General features: G+C 39.2%; 1 protein-coding gene and 1 long non-coding RNA gene across 9 annotated transcripts in view; one reads left to right on the top strand and one right to left on the bottom strand.

Annotated features, from left to right (window-relative positions):
- The window catches only part of ST18 (ST18 C2H2C-type zinc finger transcription factor), a 190,846-nt gene extending 174,122 nt beyond the window's left edge, over window positions 1–16,724 (bottom strand). For 2 of the 8 annotated variants that reach the window (XR_014529337.1, XM_083517882.1), the window contains exons 1-2: window positions 15,532–15,683; window positions 15,139–15,274 (exon numbers count right to left, since the gene is read on the bottom strand). Coding sequence is in view for 5 of the 8 variants with exons in the window: in XM_083517882.1 (XP_083374008.1) it covers window positions 15,139–15,274; window positions 15,532–15,570 (175 nt within the window). In the remaining 3 variants the exon portion in view is untranslated. Of the gene's footprint in view, window positions 1–15,138; window positions 15,275–15,531 lie in introns of all 8 variants that reach the window. The other 6 variants (XM_083517879.1, XM_083517880.1, XM_083517884.1 and 3 more) reach the window with 6 other exon arrangements.
- A 60-nt stretch (window positions 16,725–16,784) lies between these two features.
- LOC310713632 lies at window positions 16,785–19,455 on the top strand. The gene is made up of 2 exons (XR_014529365.1): window positions 16,785–16,898; window positions 19,072–19,455. It is a non-coding gene; the product is annotated as an uncharacterized lncRNA (long non-coding RNA).
- The last annotated feature ends 478 nt before the right edge of the window (window positions 19,456–19,933 follow it).

Here is a 19,933-nt window from a genome sequence, read left to right as displayed (position 1 = left end):
GGACCTAAGTTGTTAATGTCAACTCGTGTCGGTGAGTCTAACTACTGTATTTACTTGAGTCTAATGTGCCGTAGAATCTAATGCACACCTCAGTTTTCAGAACCTTGAAACAAAAAAAAGTATTTGCTTGTGAATGTAAATGTGCCATCCAATCTAATGCACACCTTAATTTTCACAACATACGGTAATTTGGCCAAAAAAAGGCGAGCATTAGATTTGAGTAAATACAGTAATGTTGGATGACTAATGTTGGCTACAGTTCTTTTATTGAGAGAGCTCAACTCACTTTCTCCTAGATATAAAAGTTTGCAGCTTATTGTTGTTTAGGTGGTGCTGCATTTCCCTTTGCTATCCTGCACCTGCTTTCTTTACTTTTTAAAAATTGATTTTGCAGAGATGCTTGGGGAATGTGATGTTTGCAAATTTTCTCTCGGACCAATTCTAGAACTTATCTATCCAAAGAGTTTTCCACTTCTCAGAAAGTTGCAACACAGTTCTTGTAAACGGATCAAAACACACATTTAAATAAGCATTTTGAAAGAAAATATTCATTAAAATATTAAAAGATACATTTAAATATGGAATTTGACAGGATTTTTTTAAAAAATGCAGATTAATGTTGAATCAATGGAATGATTACTATGGAATCAGTGGCAAAGACCTACAGAAATAACGAGGGAAACAAACAGACCCACCCATCTCTATCATTTTCTCACTCAGCATATGGTGAAATCAGATGACTGCAGTATCTCAGAGTACATCTTTACATACATGGGGCTGTATTCAACTAATAATTGTACAAACAGATGTCAATTGACATCTGTTTGCACAATGGGATTTTGATTTTGCCTCTCTTCCCTACACACTTGTGCCCCTTGCCTCTCCCCAATCTGCTCTAGAGGATTGAGGGAACCCCCAGAACAGATTTAGGGGATGCACAGGGGCAGGAGAGAGGGGAGAAAGTCCTGCTATGCAGGTGAAAATTTTTATGCCCATGCAACAATATGCTTTGTACTACACTGAATATGACCCTTAGGCCCAGAAGTCTATAAACTGAGTCCAACTTCTTAAATAAAATCTATCATTTGGGTACTTCATTTTATTTTCCTCATGTTTGCTTTTTCTCATATTTGATCTGGCCATTTATATATCTGAATTATATACTGTGCTTTTATTTCCAGTGCTTGGCTACTGCTGCTGTCTCTGTTTCCTAGTTTTCCTATTCTAGCAAAAAGAAAAGAAAAGAAGATGTGTTATCCCATAGTCCAGTGATGAAGCTGAAGGACTGTTCCAGTACATAGGAAGAAAGCACACATATAACCAAGAAAACAGAAATGTGACTCCTCCCCTTTAACCATCCAGCTAAATAGGGGTAGTGATGGCAAGTCACACCAGTTCAAGGAGACTTTCAGACACATTGACTTTTTTAATACATTAAAGCCAACAAAGATCTTCTATAGAGGAAGAGAAAGTAGTCAGCATGTCAAGTATCTGCAGGAGGAAGAGGGGGGAAATGGCCATTTTATGTAGATGATAAAATAATGTTTCTGCTTTAACCAGTCAAATAACTTCCCTTTTTATTATAATAATTATAATGGCGTTATCATCGTTAATAGCTGTATAATAGCTACATAGTTATTAATAATGAAGCACAAAATCAATTTAAATTGTCAGAACTTTTGATGTTATCCTAAAGCTATTAAGACTGCGTTCCTCTGCACACCAACTGGGCAGTCTGTCCCTTCTGAGCCTGGGATCTGCTGCCTGGCTTTATTTTTCTCCTACTTTGAGGTGTCTTGAAGAGAAGAGACTGGTAGAGTGTCTTGCTGGCTCAAATGGGAAGGAAAACATTGGGAGGTTGACGGCAGTAACAGCAGTGACAGAGGTGGATATACTGCTTGTTATGTACCATTTGAAACAAAAACATTTATAACCATGTGACCAAAATAATAATCAAATGAAGATACTGTTTCCTATAGCCATGCAAAACTATATGCTGATCTTTTTATATAATTGAGAGGCTAAAAGTCAGGGATGCTAACTTAAATAAAATATGGGGGGGGTCAGGTAAGCCCAGCCCCACATAATTGATGACATGATGACACATGACAAGGTCTTTTCAGTGGTGGTTCCCTGGTTGCGGAATGGACGCTTACCCCTTCCTCTGGGTGGGCAGCTGTTGTAGATCTTCACTCTTGGTCGCCAATTCTGGGCAGCCTGAATGTACATGGCCAGGCCCTCCCTAAAGAGGTGTCCATCATTATTATCTTCTGGAGGAATTAGAAAACATTCCCATTTACCCAGGCATTTGGTGGCTGAAGAATACTGCTTCTGGCAACCTAACTGCTTTTAGGATATTTAAAAACCCTTACAATTGAAAGCATCTAAAAACAGTAATTGATTTGTTTTTTTAAAGAGTATTTTAACTGTTTCAGAATGATTTTTTCTTTATTTCTGTTTGCTGCCCTGGGATCTTTGGGGGGGGGGTGAGTGGGATATAAATTAATTCAATAATTAATAATCAGATACTTGATTGGTAATTATTTGCCTGCTTCTGCAAAGTGTACTTTTTAAAAACCTGAAATATGTTTTAGCTTCAAGCATGTCAACAGTATGAAAGCCTAGCCCAGAATACACACGTTGGAATTATCTTTGAAGGCAGAGCTATCCATGAAGGTTAGAGTATTTCCTAGTCTTACATCTTATAGCAAGGGAGGAAAACTGCTGGCACTTAAAACTGGCAGTGCTGCTATTCTTTTAAAACCCTATATCAGATTACTAATACCATGTGATGTCTTGCATAAAGCTGGATAACATACATATCAGTTTGTACCCAGTACAAAGCTTCTCATAAATAAATAGGGCTAGAGGCATGTTTTGATGGCAGAGGGCAGCATTTTGCTCTCGTCTTATTGAGAGATGGCCCTGGTTTAGTAAAGATATGTTTTGCTGGCAAAAACTCCGCTGTCATCTGGTTAAGTGCTGAGATGTTGAGACATGAAGCTCAAGCAAACATTTCAGCTTAATCTTGAAGGGAATTGATTTACTTTGTAGAATTTCAAGGCTATTTATTTTACAGCACAGCCGCTTGTTTGTCTCTGATCAGTGTGACTTACATTTTTTTATTAAAAAAAATCAAAATGGGATGCTGGAAAGGGAGGGGGGAAATAAAAAGGCAATAAAAGAAAACAGAGCCAAAGAGGGGAAAAACAAGCAATAAAATAAGTGAACTCATAGAAGACAAAAGCACAGATTCACACTCCTATGTTGTTAAAAACAACAACTAACAACCATTTCCTTTCCTTAGAAGCAAGCTCTATTGATTTAATTGACACCGTACCTCCAACAAGGTGGGCTTGGGATCATAGCTTGGCACCCCAATGAAAATACACTGGCCAAAATCCAGGAAAATCTTTGGCTTGCACTCAAGAAATTGCAGATATACCCCAAGGTTTTTATTTCCTTTCCTCTTCAGCGATGCACGTGCAAAGGGGACAGCATTCAGCTGTTTAATGAGAGAACTCTTGAACTATAGAGCTCCAGTTTATTATAAATATATGAAAGTGAAGTTCACTGGAAATACACTTAAAAACAAGTTATGAAAAGTTTTGTTTCAGTTACTTAAACAGATTCCATTGGAATCCATTTCAGCATTTATCATTTTAGAATTAGTCAAGCAAAGAGGGAGGCATCAATGGCATTTTTGGATTATTGGTTTGGAGATGGAATATCTATGGTTTGAACAATCTGTATCTTAGAAACAGTGCACCATATCAATGAGCATACAGAAAACAGGAATGGGGAACACTAGCTTAACAAACATCTACTGTTATTCTAAAATACTTCAGATTGCCTTTATTTTTGTCCTCAGCTATTACTTTTCTAGAATGCTGCCAACATTGAACCAGAAAACCCAGGACTGATTGCTTTGCAACTAAGGAAGGGTATTTTATTTCTGGCAGACCCATTCATTTGATTTATTTCATTTTTCAAGTGCCATGCTGAGCAAAAGATTCCTATATTGAAGAGGGTTGGACTAGATTACCCTCATAGTCCCTTCCAACTCTACAATTCTATGATTCTATGAACATATTATTATTCACAGCTTCCCGTAATATATACTTTTTTGTAAACCCTGTTCAGCTGGCTAATCAAATCACAAAATTTGGATAAATGTGAATGTTGAAGGATAGTTGTGTTTCAGTTCTCATATTGTTTTTAAAAAGTATGAATTTGACAGATTCAACTTTAAATGTGAACTGAATCAGATTTCTTCCCCATCCCTCACAATAAGGTAAACAATTCAAAGCAGAAGTGGAAGCAGTTCGTGTGCGTGTTTTCTTTCAAAGAGTGAAATAAATAATACATTCTGTTCTTCCACCACATACTTTTTGTTGCTTTGTCTCAAACAAAATACTGAACTGACATTTCATTAAAAAGGATGAGTAATTTATACCAGTCAGTGACATAAAAGATCAACATGTACCCGAATAATGTGAAAACACACCCAGTAAAATGTGAATCATGCTTGTAAAATGCCCAGGTTCACAATTCTTTTTACACCTACGATCTTGTAATGCATTGATAATAGGCATAGACTTGTAAATTTTGTGTGAACTTTACAATCAGCCAATAAAGTGTTCCAATTGTTTGGTAAGTTTTTCTTCTCAACTACATATTTCATAATATGGGTTGCCACTGCATGAATCCATTATCATTATCATCAACAACACTTCCATGGCCAAAATTCTTCTTCCATCCTTCTAAAGTCTTTGTACAATGCAAGAAAGTAGCATGCTTGTTTCACTGTTATTCTTAACATTAAATATAACCTTTAAATGCAATATACTAAAAAAAGACGATCAAGATACTCAACAATCATCATCCAGAACTGTCCTATTTTAAAAAATATAGATTTGCAGTCAGAAATTCCAAAGCAGTGCCTTATTTCAAGAACAATTTAATCTCATGCTATGCTTTACTAGAGAAAGTAATAAAATACAACAATATGACGGGAAGCTTCAGCTGACTGGAAAAGGCCATAGGTTGCACCCAGTGCAAGTTCTACCCAAAGTAGACCCACTGAACTGAGATGACATGACTAGCTTAGGTCCATTACGTTAATTGGCGTACTCTGTGTATGACTAGTTGGATGCAACCCTACCAATCTAGTCCAACACATTAGTTTAAAACAAGTTATTCTAAGTCAATTCCTTTTTATGCAATGATTTGAGCTCAACAGTATATTAGCATCCATAGCAATTTTCCACACAAATATATCCATTATGAAATGAATGTTCTGCATGGGGAATATTAGAGTGCATCTTACATTAAATACTGACAACCGGGCAAATAATGATGGTCCCAACCATTTGACAAAAGCTTTCCTTGTTCAAAATGTTTCAATATATTTGCAGGACTGTATCAGCATTGTGAAGCTTATAATGCAACCTTACACATGCAGGCTCAAGTAGTAATTCCTGTGAAACTAAATGGGAATGATTCCTAGGAAAGTGTGTATAGGATTGGAAATGGGAACCACGGATAGTTGAGATGTTAAGAAACTAAAATATTCTCATCTAAGCTGTTTGGGAGTGGGGAATTACACCAAAGTGCAGGATACAAAAGCCAATACTTATGCTCCAATTAGGTATGGAATATACTGTTATGAAAAGTTTGGATGTGCTCCATATCGGTCATATACGTAATGACTGTCTCCAAGAACATCCTTTCTGAAGACAGTGTTAATTGAAAGATATTTTGAGGAAGCCAGCATATGAGATATAAGGAACATTTAAGCAACATCCAAGTTATGTATTTTTTTTAAAAAAATCAAAAGTTTTGAAGGCATATCATCTATATGATAGAACTTAGATCTAGGAAGCCAAGCACAGTGACAGAACTGCACATCAACATGAACAATTTGAATCTCAGAGAATTGCAGAGTTGCAAAGAATCATCTAGCCCAATCCCCTGCAATGCTGGAATCTCAGCATCCATGGCAGATCCAACCTCTGCTTATAAACCTCCAATGAAGGAGAGTCTACCACCTTCTGAGGAAGCCTGTTCTACTGTTGAACAGTTCTTACAGTTAGAAAATTCTTCCTGATATTTGTCAGAATCTCTTTTATTCTTGCTTGAGAATGGCCGTGTTATTTGTGTACTTTTTTTTTAAGACCAAGCATTCTATTCTGCCTTACGAAAAAATTGGTTTGTTCCCTCCTATGGACATTAATGCAGATGTGTTGCATACAGTACCAGTGGGGGAATTCTTTGTACAGGAGGACTCAAGCCCTTTTACTGGGATTCCCTCCCTGCTGCCTATGGAAGTTTTGTGGAAATTTCCTGCTACTGAATTATGGAGCTGACTAATCATGAGAAGGGAAAGTATTTTTTAATTCCCTCTGTTGCCCTAACTTTTCCCTGCAGAAGAGCCATGGTGTGCAGCATTTGGGCTGCCATCAGATTCAAACTCCTGTCTGTCATGAATCCTGTAACTTTTGGCTATTCCTATTTGTTGCTGTCTGAAGTGGATAGTCTCATGGAGTTATTCAGCCACCACTTTACATTGACTAGTGCCTTTGATGTACGTCTAACATATGGGCATCATCAGCAAGTGTGATCATGAAGGTGTGTCATGGCAGTGTTGCCAAGAATGCTGCCTTTATCTCTGTTTTCTCCTTCTTGCTAGAATGGCATAGGGTTGCCTCAGTGTTATGTTCTGCCTTCCTCTCCCGCCCTCATTTATTGGGTGAGGCAAGGAAAGATTCCATAACAGATAAGAGAAAAATGAGTTTATACCATTGTACTGTACCCATACATAGCAACCCCATCAGACTCAAAGGAAACACATGAAGTGGAGAGGAAGACTGCACTAATAAATACACCCATGCGCCACATCCAATGTCTATCATGGCACAGATATCTACAGAAGGATTCTGCAATAAATTCTTCTAATATAGTCCAGTCCATCTGTCATAAACATTAGGTCCAAAGGCCACAGGTGCAGATAGAACTACAAAATTATGCCCATACAGTTTAGGAAAAGGGAAAAAATCGGCACAAAAGCATTGATTCCATCCCAACCTCTTTCCCCTGTAATTAAACATTTATTTGTTCATGATAGCCACTACAGTTTTCTTTTCCTGTTTAAGTGATATAATACATGCTTCATTTCCTCCCACCATACAGAGATGATTTAGTTATTTGAGAGGGGTAGGACACAGCAATTTAACAAAATGAGCAGAGCTTCAATAGGACATCTTGTTTTCATATCTGGAGATGGGATTGACATGACACAACTACAAATATGTATGCACAAATTCTCTTTATGGTACTATTGGAAGGAAGGAACGCTGAAATGAGCTGCAGACAAAGGAATGGGAATTTGCCAGTTATAATTTTAAAAAAATTACATACTTGTACAGGAAGTTCTATTAAAAAGTGTACGCGTTCTTTTGTTGTGTTAACCCCAATTCACGCAGATTACTGAAACTATAACTGTTCATAGTACATTTTCAAGCTTAAGATATACAACATTGGTTTCTGACACTGCAGTCTTACACAGCTAGATCCTATTTCTAGGCAATGATTCAACAAAGTGCATTGCAGTGGCCAAGGCTGCACATTCAGAGTCCAGTAAAAGAAGATATAATCCTGCCAATAAGCTATCTGGCAAAGACCCAGTTGGTTAATTCAGCCTCTTGATCCTCCCCTGAAGAGGTGTGCAGCATGACTCTAAGTTTCCTCCGTGGACTATACTTACAAAGCAACAGTGGCTAGACCAGGTTGGGGAATCACAGGCACATGTCAAGATCCTGACTCAAGCAACAGCCAATGTTCAGAGATGGAGGACGATAAGTAGCAACATCTGGAGCTACTACATTGTTGGATGAACAAAACCAGGTACCCAGTTCTGAAATTGAGGCTGATGGCCATGGACCTATGGACTCCAAACCAGGACTCTCACAAACTTCTTCCCTCGAGCCTGGTTCACCTGGGGAGCCAAGTGTTTCCTGCTCCAAAATGCCTGCCCAGTGGTGTAAGGAGCACACTAGATAAGCCACAGGGAAAAGAAGTGCTCCCCTTCAGGCCAGAAGGCTGTCCCTTTAAGAAGTCACACTCCTCAGTGATGTGGCAGGGCAGCTTATGGTAAATAATCTGTACATGAGGCTTCAGTTTACCTGCAGCTTTTTCTGAAACCAAGTTGATCACCTGGAACTATATAAGGTCGCAAGACCCTGTTGCCTTGCTGTGTGTTCCTGCTGAGGACAGGTCAGACCAGCACAGTGCTTGCATATGTGCCCAAATCTCCATTTTGAAAAGTGTGTGCATATGGTAGCTTGCTTCCAATGCACATGCAGCACCTAACTGGATCATGCTGGTGATGCTAATTAATTCCTCCCTTGAAATAGCAAGAATTTCAGTGACCCCTTACCCAGCCATATGAAAATGCTGTAATGACACACACAGGATGTGTCTGCATTTTTCGGAGGTCCAGTTTATCAATTCTTATATGCATCTATATAATAATCTTCACTATTTAAACATATGACACAGCTGAATTTGAGTGGGTAGGAGTTCTTCATCATACTGAAAATTGCCCTTCAGACAATGCCAACTTTGGATGAAAACAACATTTTGGGGGAGCATTGATGACACCCTCTTCCTGAAAACAGGCAGCTTCCATTAAGCATATCCCTCAAGATCTGACAACTTTCCCAATACTGTCCCTACAAAAATGTTCCAGAACTTTTAGGGGAATGCCAAAGAGTGCAGATGTTGTACACAATACAAACACAAACTATTTCTTGTTTTAGTTCCACCCTCTTTTTAAAGAAACGAAGCCATTTCTGCTGGCAGAGATGAGTTCCTGGGCCTGGGCATGTTCCAAGAATGCGTGGTTAATTCTCTTCTGGAGCTTTATGGGGACCTGAAGCTGAAAGATAGTTTTGGTCAAGCCATCCAGTGAGCTTGGTGATTTGAACTCTGATCCAAATTTAACTATCCACTAGAGCACACTGGATCTTAAGCCTCTTGATCCTTTGCTCTCTTCATAAATCCAAGTTAAATCAAGTATCAGAAATAATCCCAGTTTAAATGTTACAAATTTATAAGCCTGACAGCCTGGCAAGTAACCCGCAAGACTCCTGCAATCTAAACCCTTTGGGAATTAATGTTACGGAGAGCTCTTGGCCCCTGTTTCAGAAGTACAATTCCGATTTAAGCATACAAATCCACCAGCTCCCATAGCACATATGGTCCTTAGTCCAAAGGCCCATAGGTACTGCTTTGGAAATTAAGCCATTCTGTAGCTCTTGACTTGCAAAGGATCAATTTTGCCTGCCAATATGTAGTGCTCTTCACCACATACTGTGTCTTAGAAAACCTCTCTTGTTGCAATGCAAATGTGAGAGTTGATTTTCCAGGGTAGAGTATGCAGGAGTGAGCCTCATAAATCAGACAGCTGGACCAACTCCTCTAACTGCAGCCTTGACTATCTTATGTACATTACAGTATGATTTTCAAATGGAAAATGAATACCTTTGGGTTGAAGACTTTGGCGCCAAGATTCAGCCTCTGAGTTTTTGAAATGCTTTCAAGCAGGTGCAGATGCCACCTGCTCCAGCATAAATGAGAATAATTCAAATGACTAGTTAGGTTTTTATTATTAAAAAGTGATATAGGTTTTTGAAGGTAAACCTCCTGACTATTAAACTAAAGACATGTTACTGTAAAGCTGAAGTGAAAAATAGTGGGAAAACATTCACAGGGTAATGAGCATGATTTTCAGTTCCATGTTATACAGCATAAACTCCATAGACAATAGCATCTGCAGAGTCTCCCAAAATAAGGAATTCATTTAATTTTTATGTGTAGTCCAATGGTTCAGTACAAGATGGTGGAAGACCATGTGCTATTGGTTCCCTGCTGATACAGCACTGTATATAGCATTGGACAAGTGTGATGAGCAAACAGGCTAAGCAACTGTTTTGTACAATTTTTGAGTGCTGCTTTGTGGGTAGGACTCTTGAACCTCAATACATCAAAGCGTTCCCAGCTGAGAACCAGAGATAACTAGATTCTCCTTGACTTTATTAATACTTTTAGAAGTTTTCTCAGTGTGCACTCATTAATGCGGGATTATCTAATTGATTTTTGATTTTTATTGTTATTCATGTTTTTATACTGTATTTTATGCTGCTTTTATAATTAAGTGTTTTAAAGTGTTTTAAATTTGTTGTTAGCCGTCCTGAGCCCGGTTTTTGAACTGGGAAGGGCGGGGTATAAATAAAATATTATTATTATTATTAAAGAAAAGCTCATCAGTTTCAGAGAGCTGTCTCCCAGTTCAAAACACTGATACACACATGGACCTTATTGTATTGCCCACCCCACCACTTGCCACAGGAATTGTTATTCCTAGGACCAGCCTTACCTGAGAACTGCTTGAAAACACACATGGGAACAAGAGTGAGTTTTAAGTCTGAAACAGGACAACAAATGCATAAAACATTTTCAGCAAACTGTGGAAGAACTGATTGGAATAGAGGGAAGATACCCTTGAAGACAACTTGCTCAGGTCTTAGAGTTCATAGCAATCAATCAGAACTTCATTGAGTGTAAGGCTATAAAATGAAAGGATTTTTGTGTGCAGGTTTTACAAAGGAGCATGGTCAACCTGAACATTGGCCACATACCTGCAGAACCTCACTTCCCACTGTAAGCTGGAGAATAACTTCTTGGCGAAATGGCACTCAAGTCATAATCAGGGCTGGCTCAGTCATTAGACAGAGTGAGTACTGCAAACAAGTGTTGGAGAACAGATCTCTGTATGTCATGCACCCTCTCTACATCTCCTAAACTAGCCTTCAGGTGCAGTGGAGGATGATGTTCTGTTGCTTGTGTTGAAGAGTCAGCTGCCAGTTTAAGCAGTTTTTGTACATGGAATGGTGGTGGGGTGGAGGATGTGTTGACTTGTCCTTCCGTTCAGTCAAAAGAAGAAGAAAGCCTTCAGTCATCAGCCCTGCACTGTGGGTGAGACAAGTTCATAGGACGATGAACTTCAACCAAGTTCAACCAGGACATCTCCACTTATGACATTTCTGGGCCTGGAAATGGGTGTAAATGGTGACAGGTATTTGAAATTGTATCTTATAGGCCTATTCATAGTGGAATATCTGTCAAAAAAGTGGCTGTTCCCCAGCTCACTTTTAAAGGGCACCAAAAACCTAGGGAATGTGGATACAATCACTGGACTCCAACTTCAGAATGAAGTCTAGGCTGACTGCGTCCCAGGCGCTCAACCTTCTGGTGTTGTGCCAACAGAACAGTGAGAATGACGGGTCTCTAAAATATAGTATTTGGCTGAAGTCCGTCTATTATTTTTATCTGCAAATGTTAAGGCTTTTGATGCTCCATATGTTATAGAAGAGACCAGATGTTTATGTAATTTGGCTTGTAAACAAAATTCATTGAAGCAACACAAATAGTTGGCCTATTGCATTCTAGGGCAAGAGCAAAAGACAGAAAAGAGGAAAGCCACTTGCACCCAATTTTTTCTACTTCAGGATCTGTGAATCATTAATCAAGAGGCAAACCTGTGACAGGTGAAGAGAGACAACAGCTCAGGGTGGGCGATTGCCCATTCTGCAACAGCAAACAAATGTCCAATATTCTTCTACCCAAATGCACTGGAACAATGTGCAACATGTTATAGTAATCTGATAATCTTCAGCAGGTAATACATGCTGCCCTCAAAGACAGTTGCCCCAGATACCATTTTTCAGAAGCTATTGCGCAGTGAAATGTAGCTGCAAATCCATAGCTTGCACCTTACATTATAGCTCTTCCAGATTCTTGGACCTAACCTCCTCAGCTACATGGCTGCAAATAAAATGTTTTAGGTATGTTTTAAGTGCAATATACAATGTGACACTAGATGGAGATGGCGAGCCTTATGGAAAATTCAATGTATTTTATAAAAAGCTTTTTTAAAAAAGCATTTTCAGAACATTTTTTATTTGTGTGTAGATTCCACCGTACAGTCAGTCCCTACTGAGTGATGACACAAGGGAAGGGACTACAGCTCAGTGGTAAGAACACAAGTGGTAAGAACACAAGGTAAGAACACAAGAAGTGTCCACGACAAATTATGGACTCACATATAATTAATGTTCAAAATTGTTTATGACTCTCTGAAAGGCACTGGTCAGCAAGGGGGCAGCCCAAGTATCACAGGCCAAGACTGATGTGTAGTGGGAAGAAATGGGAACCTGCATATATTAGGGAAAGATGGGTTCAGGCTTGCCACTATTACATAGCATCAGGATCTGAATTCCAAGAACAGAACTAAGGTTGAATCATAAGATGTTAAGAACAAAGTTTAAGCATTATACCTGGTTGAGGGTTTTAGATTAAGGGGATAAGGCGTGGTGGAAGAGCTGTAGGAAGTTACCTTGATATATATCCATGAAGCCATATAAAACTATTGATTCAAGCAGCAGATTCCAAAATCAGACTATTCTGTTGCTTCCAGCCTCCATCTCACTGGAGGGAAGCCATTTTGGTATTATTAATCTAAAAATATTTAAGACCAACATTGAGTCTAGGTCACAACACATATTTCAAGGAGGAATTAAACATATTTAACTCTGCCAGGCAAGGCATATTTAATTACCGGTACTCATTAAATTGTTTTTATATATTTTACAACTCCTTTTATACCGCCATGTGAGGACACCTGTCCTGAAAGGCAGGATATAAATCTATTAATAAAACTCATACGCCATTATAATGCCCTGCTCCTTTCCCTCTCCTCCCACCCCATAAATCAGTGCACACACACACACACACAACCCTCCTCTCTCCGTGATCCAGCTCCTTCCACTCTACCAGCATATTAGGCCATTCTCCCTCTCCACCAACATGCCCAGGGCTTTGCTACTCACATTCTGAGGTGCTTCTCTAGGCGAATATGGGAAGCAATGGAAGCTGTGCCCTGCCAGGCCACCGCATAGTGATATGACCTAGCACAGTTTTCAGTCCACACACACACACACACACACACACACATTCAGAACTGCTTCCAGATGGATGGGTAGAGAGGGAGACCTTGCCCAGCAGAATCATTGTTCAAGTACAGATCATTGTTCATTTCTCACCTCTGCCTTCTGCCCTAACAGCCCCAATGGGCACCAGCCACTACTGTAGATGCCACAAGGCAGTCTAGGAAATAGTTGGGGGTGGGAAACTTTGATGTACTGGACCACACAACCTAGTGGAGCATGGCCTCTCCACCTCCCTTCCATTCCCAAGTCATGATGGACATTCATTGTGAGAAAGTTTCTTTAAAAATGCTACCAAATGGATACGAAGAACGATATAGTAAAATGATATCTTATGCTTTGAAAGATATTTCCTTTAAGAAGCAATATACTGAATTTCTGTGCATCTGAGGAAGGGTTCCACAAACACATTTTGTGTATTTTACTTTACATAGTACAATTTTGACACACACCCCATCACTCTCTCACACACACACTTCTGGCTTTCTTTTGTTTGGTGCTGCCCCTTTTGAAACATATGATATAGTTGTTATTGGAATTTTAATTCCAAGTCTGTCCTACAAAGCATGCATTGCTTTATTCATACTAATCTGTTCTAACATGAGTATGGTATTCTAAGGTTTTACCATTAATACTGGCATAAAGAAACATTCAGTTTTAGTAAGGCTGGTTAAAGTATTCAGCGTAGGCAGAAGCTCAGTTCCAGCACTCTGCACTGACCTCTAGTGGATTATTTGTTGTAAGTGACTGAATGCAAACTATTAACTTTACTGTCTTAACATATAGTAGAGTTATTCCCTCGTTGCATAATATCAATAAGCTCCAACAAATTAATGCAACTTTTAATTAATGGGAAAACCTCTAAGACAGAAAAAATACTTGCATGTGTTTAAAATACAAGTCCCCACAGAGGAGTTTCATATATATATATATAAAATTATTTATCACAATATGGCACTAGACCTACAGTTACTGTATAATATATAGCCTACTATTTTTCATTGCTAAGTACCCACTTAATGTAACAACAATAAACAACACATTTTCTAGCAGAAAGCAAACATAATGGATTGGATCCAGAATTTGCTACCCCCGGTTCCACTTGGGACATTCTCACCAATAAAAAGTCATTTTCACTAGTGGGCAAATGCCCATGCCTGAAACCACATTGCTGCGGGGGGTTCCCAATCCCCAGATCAGACATTGAAGGACATAGGGTGCTGTAGGGAGATGGAAGGAAATTGATGCAAGTTATCTTGCACCTCCCTATTCTAAGAGTTCTGAAAGTTACGTCTTCCCCATTCCTCTACTGAGTCAGAAGCCTTCCATGGACAGAAGGAGCTCTTCTAGTCTCAGGAGGCAAAGTCAGGATCCAATATTAATCAGTACTGGTTTTGCAACAACAAATGCGGTTCTATTGCTTATCGTAAGAAGCACGTCTCCTGAGTAAAAACCAGCAAAACTATTTCTATATATTCTCCTGAACGGAACATAGTAAATAGCCATAATCAATCACATGATTTCTGGAGCAATTACGCTGTATACAACAAGTCTTCTCCTGAGAAGTATTGTGGCTCAGCAATTTTTATGAGCTAAAGCAGTTGTGTGTTGTTTTTTTAAAAAAACTTTCTTCAATTCATTTCTGTTCCATGATGCATTTCCTCCTATCTTCCTAAAGAGCCACATCACTGATTGCCATGGGGGTTGGGTAGTTTTAGAAGTATCTGCTTTACATAACACAAACAATGGAAATAAGCATGATTCTAAGCTGTATAGGTTGCAATTCTATAAACACTTACCTAGGAGTAAGTCCCACAGAACTTAGTGGGGCTTACTTCTGCATAGACATAGATAGGAGTGCAATATGAATGACCAGTTTCCTTTTTAAGTCAAATTAGTGTTTCTGGAAATGTGAACAGAATTATGGGAACCTATGGATAGATCACCAGGAGTCTGACCATGGTTTATGGGTAAAAACAAAGGGAGAATAAGAAATGATAAGCTCATGATAAGAAAGAATGACAAAGATCTTCCACATGATTTAGGGATATATGATTTTATACCAGCTTACCTTTACCTGGCGATTCAGTACAGTTGCCCAAAAGGTTCCCGGCTCTGTCATTTACTAATTTGCACACAGTTTTGCCTTCCGTTCCAGGGATTTTGAGATTGATGCAGACAGATGGATCCCATTTCCTTACTATTTTCTAAATTAAAGACATAAGTATTTTCACTTTAGCCCTCATGTTTTGCACTGACAAAATAAAATTAAATCCAAAGCAGGCCCCTACTGGCACATTAGAGATTTTCACACCAGATGCTGAGCAAACACATCAGAAGACACTGTAATGTACAGTAGAGTGGCTACATGAAGATTCAAGTCACTCAGATCTTCTCACAAGATCTTCCGTCAGCAGCATGACAAAGTATTCCCTAGCTTACTACTCCAACATTTTCTCCTTACCTCCGGTTTTGCAGCAAGGTCACATTCCATGAAAAACATCCTGCCCAGCTTGGTACAAAAGGGCCCCAAAGAATCAGAATGCAGAAGGCTCTGTAACTTGCTGACTAACTTTGCCCTGTGTTATTTACTAACTACACAAAGAAAATGCTGTCTATTCAAAACACATTTCAGAACTCTTTTCACAGAAAGTGAGTGAACAAACGGTCCCATGTCCCAAGCTGTGGTCACATCTCCCATGAGGCCGGCTGATTGTTGCAGAGCATGGAACCGAGTGATACCAATGCCAGTCACCACAAGGCACTTCTGTAAACAACTTTGTGTGAGTGAGTGAGTGAGTGTGTGTGTGTGTGTGTGTGTGTGTGTGTATTTGTCCTCTTGTGAAGAAAGTAATAGCATGATTTCTTTGCATTATTATATGACAGAATAAAGTTACAAACATGTTCTGTGCACATGACCATTACATCTCGCTTCTCTTTAAGAAAGAAAACAAGCACACACACTAACTTCAATCTTTAAACAGAAGGCCCAGTGGGTCAAACTTAGCGGGACATGAAATTATCAGAATACAGTGGTACCTTGGTTTTTGAATGCCTCAGAAGTCGAACATTTCAGCTTTCGAACATCGAAAACCCAGAAGTAACTGCTTCGGTTTTCAAATGCTTTTCGGAAGCCGAACATGCCACATGGCTTCTGCATTGAGTTTTCCAGACGTAAATGCTTCTGGAAATGCATGCTTCGGTTTTAAAATGTTTTGGAAATCGAATGGTCTTCCGAAATGGATTACGTTCAAAAACCTAGGTACCACTGTACTGTATGAAGTTAGGGATATCCGAGTAAGATTGACCTACGTAACTCTATTGAGGAAATAGATTTCAGCCGTGCTATTTTTCTAGAAAAATGATGATGGAACTGTTGTAGAGGGTGGGAGCGATTAAAAAAAATCAATCCTCCTGTCAGACTAGGAATATCCCCTCACTCACACAGTTTAGGATATTCCACCATTCTTCTGCAGAGTTTTTTCTTTCTTTCAGCACATATTTATGTCTTTCTTTTGGCTCACATATATGTCAAACAAAGCATTAATAATAAAGAAAACTGTAACACAATAACATACTGTCTGAGAGAAACTAAAACAACATCGTGAGGCAAGAATGGCAGTTGGTCTCTCTAACGGAACTTAACTGAACACCTGAAGGGGAGGGCCAATTCCAGAACACAACACTTAAGCCCCACCCAGCAGGTGACAGACATTCTACTAATCAAATTAGGCACCAGTGCCTTTCTTACAGGAACTCACCCTGAACACCTCTCATGTTCTCTTATAATGGCAATGACGCCCACCTGAGAGGTGCTGGGACTGAGTTCCTGTGAGCTCCAACTGAAAAAAGCCCTGGATTTCAGCAAAGCAATTACTGCTGTATTTAGAATATCCATTTTTCAAAGTTTGATTGTTATCAGTCAAATCTATATTTCTGCTTTCTTCTTCTCTTTGCTTGAAGGGTATTTTTGAGTTTCAATATAACAGAAAAAACAAGAGCAACGATGAGACACCCACTTCAGCTTTATGTCGTAATTGTACATGTGTACATAGTGCTTTCTTTGAAGTTAAAGGATCTGCTTTCTTAATTAGATGTACAGGAAATACCGTACATGAAGACTAGAATACTCAGCAGCTCTCTGGATTGGGACAACTATGTGTGTTGGGTGCGTGATTATTTCTCAAGTGGTGCTATATTTGCATAAAGGTTTTTCCCTATGGCGTTTAAAATTACTATCTCACAATTTACCTTTCCACACATAGTACTTATAGGCTGGATATGCTGAAACATGGGGGGCCGTTTCTTTTAAATATTCTCACAGGGAATAATTTTTCCAGCTGTAAGAAGAGAATGTTTTGTCATTATTACATTTAATTTTAATTTTTACTTCAGCAATAGTATTTTGTAGAAATATCTTCTCACCCCACCTCCTGTTACCACTGTTCTACTTTTCTGAGAAGAAAGAAGAGGAGTTTGGATTTGATATCCTGCTTTATCACTAACCGAAGGAGTCTCAAAGCGGCTAACATTCTCCTTTCCCTTCCTCCCCCACAACAAACACTCTGTGAGGTGAGTGGGGCTGAGAGACTTCAAAGAAGTGTGACTGGCCCAAGGTCACCCAGCAGCTGCATGTGGAGGAGTGGAGACGCGAACCCGGTTCACCAGATTATGAGTCTACTGCTCTTAATCACTACACCACACTGGAAAGGTGGGACATAAACATGAATTTTAAAAATGTGAATAATGCAACATATAGTAACATCAAAATTCATAAAGACATGCTTAATACATAGTAAAGAAGCCACATGATTTGGATGGTATCTAAAATTTCAATACTGTATAACCGGACTTGAACAGAGAAGTTCCTGTTCTAAAAAACAACCTATTAATCCTAGACAACTCTCAGTCACACCGCTCCTGAAAGTGGCCACACTTTTTCCTTTCCAGAACTTAGTTATTCTAAAACTCACAGCTACATTCCCCTTCTATAATTACAAGGAGGGAAATAATAAACCAATTACAAATTCCCAGAAACTATTTAGGGTGGGGCTTTTTAAATACATAATTTCCAATTAAAGTCTGTATCAGTTCTGAATTTGTTAATATCTTCCCTCCCTGGCATAATGTGTCTTCAAAACAACAGCAACCCAGCAACAACATTGTAACATTTTTATCTTTTGGGGGGTTACTTTGACACTTGCTGTCCTCTGCAGCTACTTTTCCAAGATAAGCTAAAAGCACAGGACACAATATAGCAGCATATTACCTTCTAGCAATCCTCCCCAATGGTCAAAATCTTTCTCTAATGTTTATTCAGAAGTCACCAAAGGTTCCCTGCAACTTCTAATTCTATGCCATCTTCTCCTATTGCTTCCTGTTCAGCAGTATTACCGATAGATAGCTTCTTATTTGCTCGTTAATTAGCCACTTGCCATTTCCCATGGAGGTGCTTTAATTACTGGTTTCCTCTCATTATTTGAAATCCCCAAACATAGAAAAGCTGCTCTGTCTAGTTCATATTTGACTAGGTCTCCATCGCCTAATGGCCAAGATCAATGGCATCCAAAAGAGACTGAATAGGAATAGGCAAATCTGTCCATTTTTGTTTCTCACAGTTTCTCATTTTTCCAATCTTAAAACCCATTCTTAACCTTACTGCAGCAGCTTGTGGGTTTTTGTTTTTTTTTAAGTCCTCGTGAAAATTTAAGTACATGTTTGTGCAGATTTCTCCTAATACACATATTTTTTGCCTAATATGAACATTTTTGCAATAAAATCCCCATATAATGCATTTTTGTATGCTGTCTTGACTAATATATATATTTTAATGCACACTTTGCCTTAGGATATGCATTATTGTACACATTACTTGGCTGGAGAGCTACACTGCATACTTCGTAGAAGTGTGAATTTTCAGATTTTGTGTTGCTTTGGAAACTGACTTTAAATGTGAGCTGAATTGAATTTCTCCCCCATCCCTCCTTTTCCCCATTGGTGAAAGAAAATCCCCGAGAAGCAAGAAGGCTGTCCATTCACCCACGAGGCACTTGCTTTCTGAGCAGCAGAGAAGGAGATGATGGCAGCTGGTAGCAAGCAGACAAGTGGGCACATTTCCTGCAAGCAAGTGATGAGGCAAGAGGGAAAGACTGAGATGAAGATTGACTGAGATGAAGAACCTATGGTTCTCCAGTTCACATCATTCCTAATGTAAATGCCCCCAATCTGGTAGTTCTAGAGATGGCAGCTGATCCCAGTTTAGAATGCTGATCCCAGTTTACAAGGCAGCTGCTGCCATGGGTGGATCTAGATACAGGAAAACAAATGCTATAAATAAGTCAGAAATTAGATCATTATAACAAAATAAATAAATCCTTATGGAAAACCACATTTTAAAATTTCCTGCTCTCTGGCGCCATCTGGTGTTGTATGTTTATAGTGCATTCAAATTGCTGTTTCTTTACTAATGTAGCTGAGTGACGTCTTCCCTAGCAACAGCTAATAATGGAGTGGAGTAAAGCCAAGGAATGCACAAAGGTCTTGCTTTTTTATACAGAGAAAAGGAGAGAGAGTAACAGGAGAAGGTACAAAATAGGAGGACCCATTGGGCTTGGCAGGTGGTGAGTAGCCTCAAGAGAGAAGAGCCCCACTTCTCCAGTGGGTAATTTATTTTCTCCGAATGCTAAACCATGTGAGTGGTCTTCATGCTGGTAGAAAACATCACCACCACCAATTCGGCCAGGACTTGCAACTGGAGTCTGATTCTCCTTAAGGTCAGATATATCACATCCCTACTTCCCTGTAGACAGCAGGGTTTTCTTTTCTTTTCATTGTAGTGACTGTGGTGTAAACCACTGAGCCTCTTG

This window comes from Podarcis liolepis, assembly GCF_965112155.1.
Source record: "Podarcis liolepis genome assembly, chromosome: 8".
In the NCBI taxonomy this organism is placed as follows: domain Eukaryota; kingdom Metazoa; phylum Chordata; class Lepidosauria; order Squamata; family Lacertidae; genus Podarcis; species Podarcis liolepis.
Note: the sequence above shows the minus strand (reverse complement) of the source record. Positions and strands in the feature narration are given on the sequence as shown.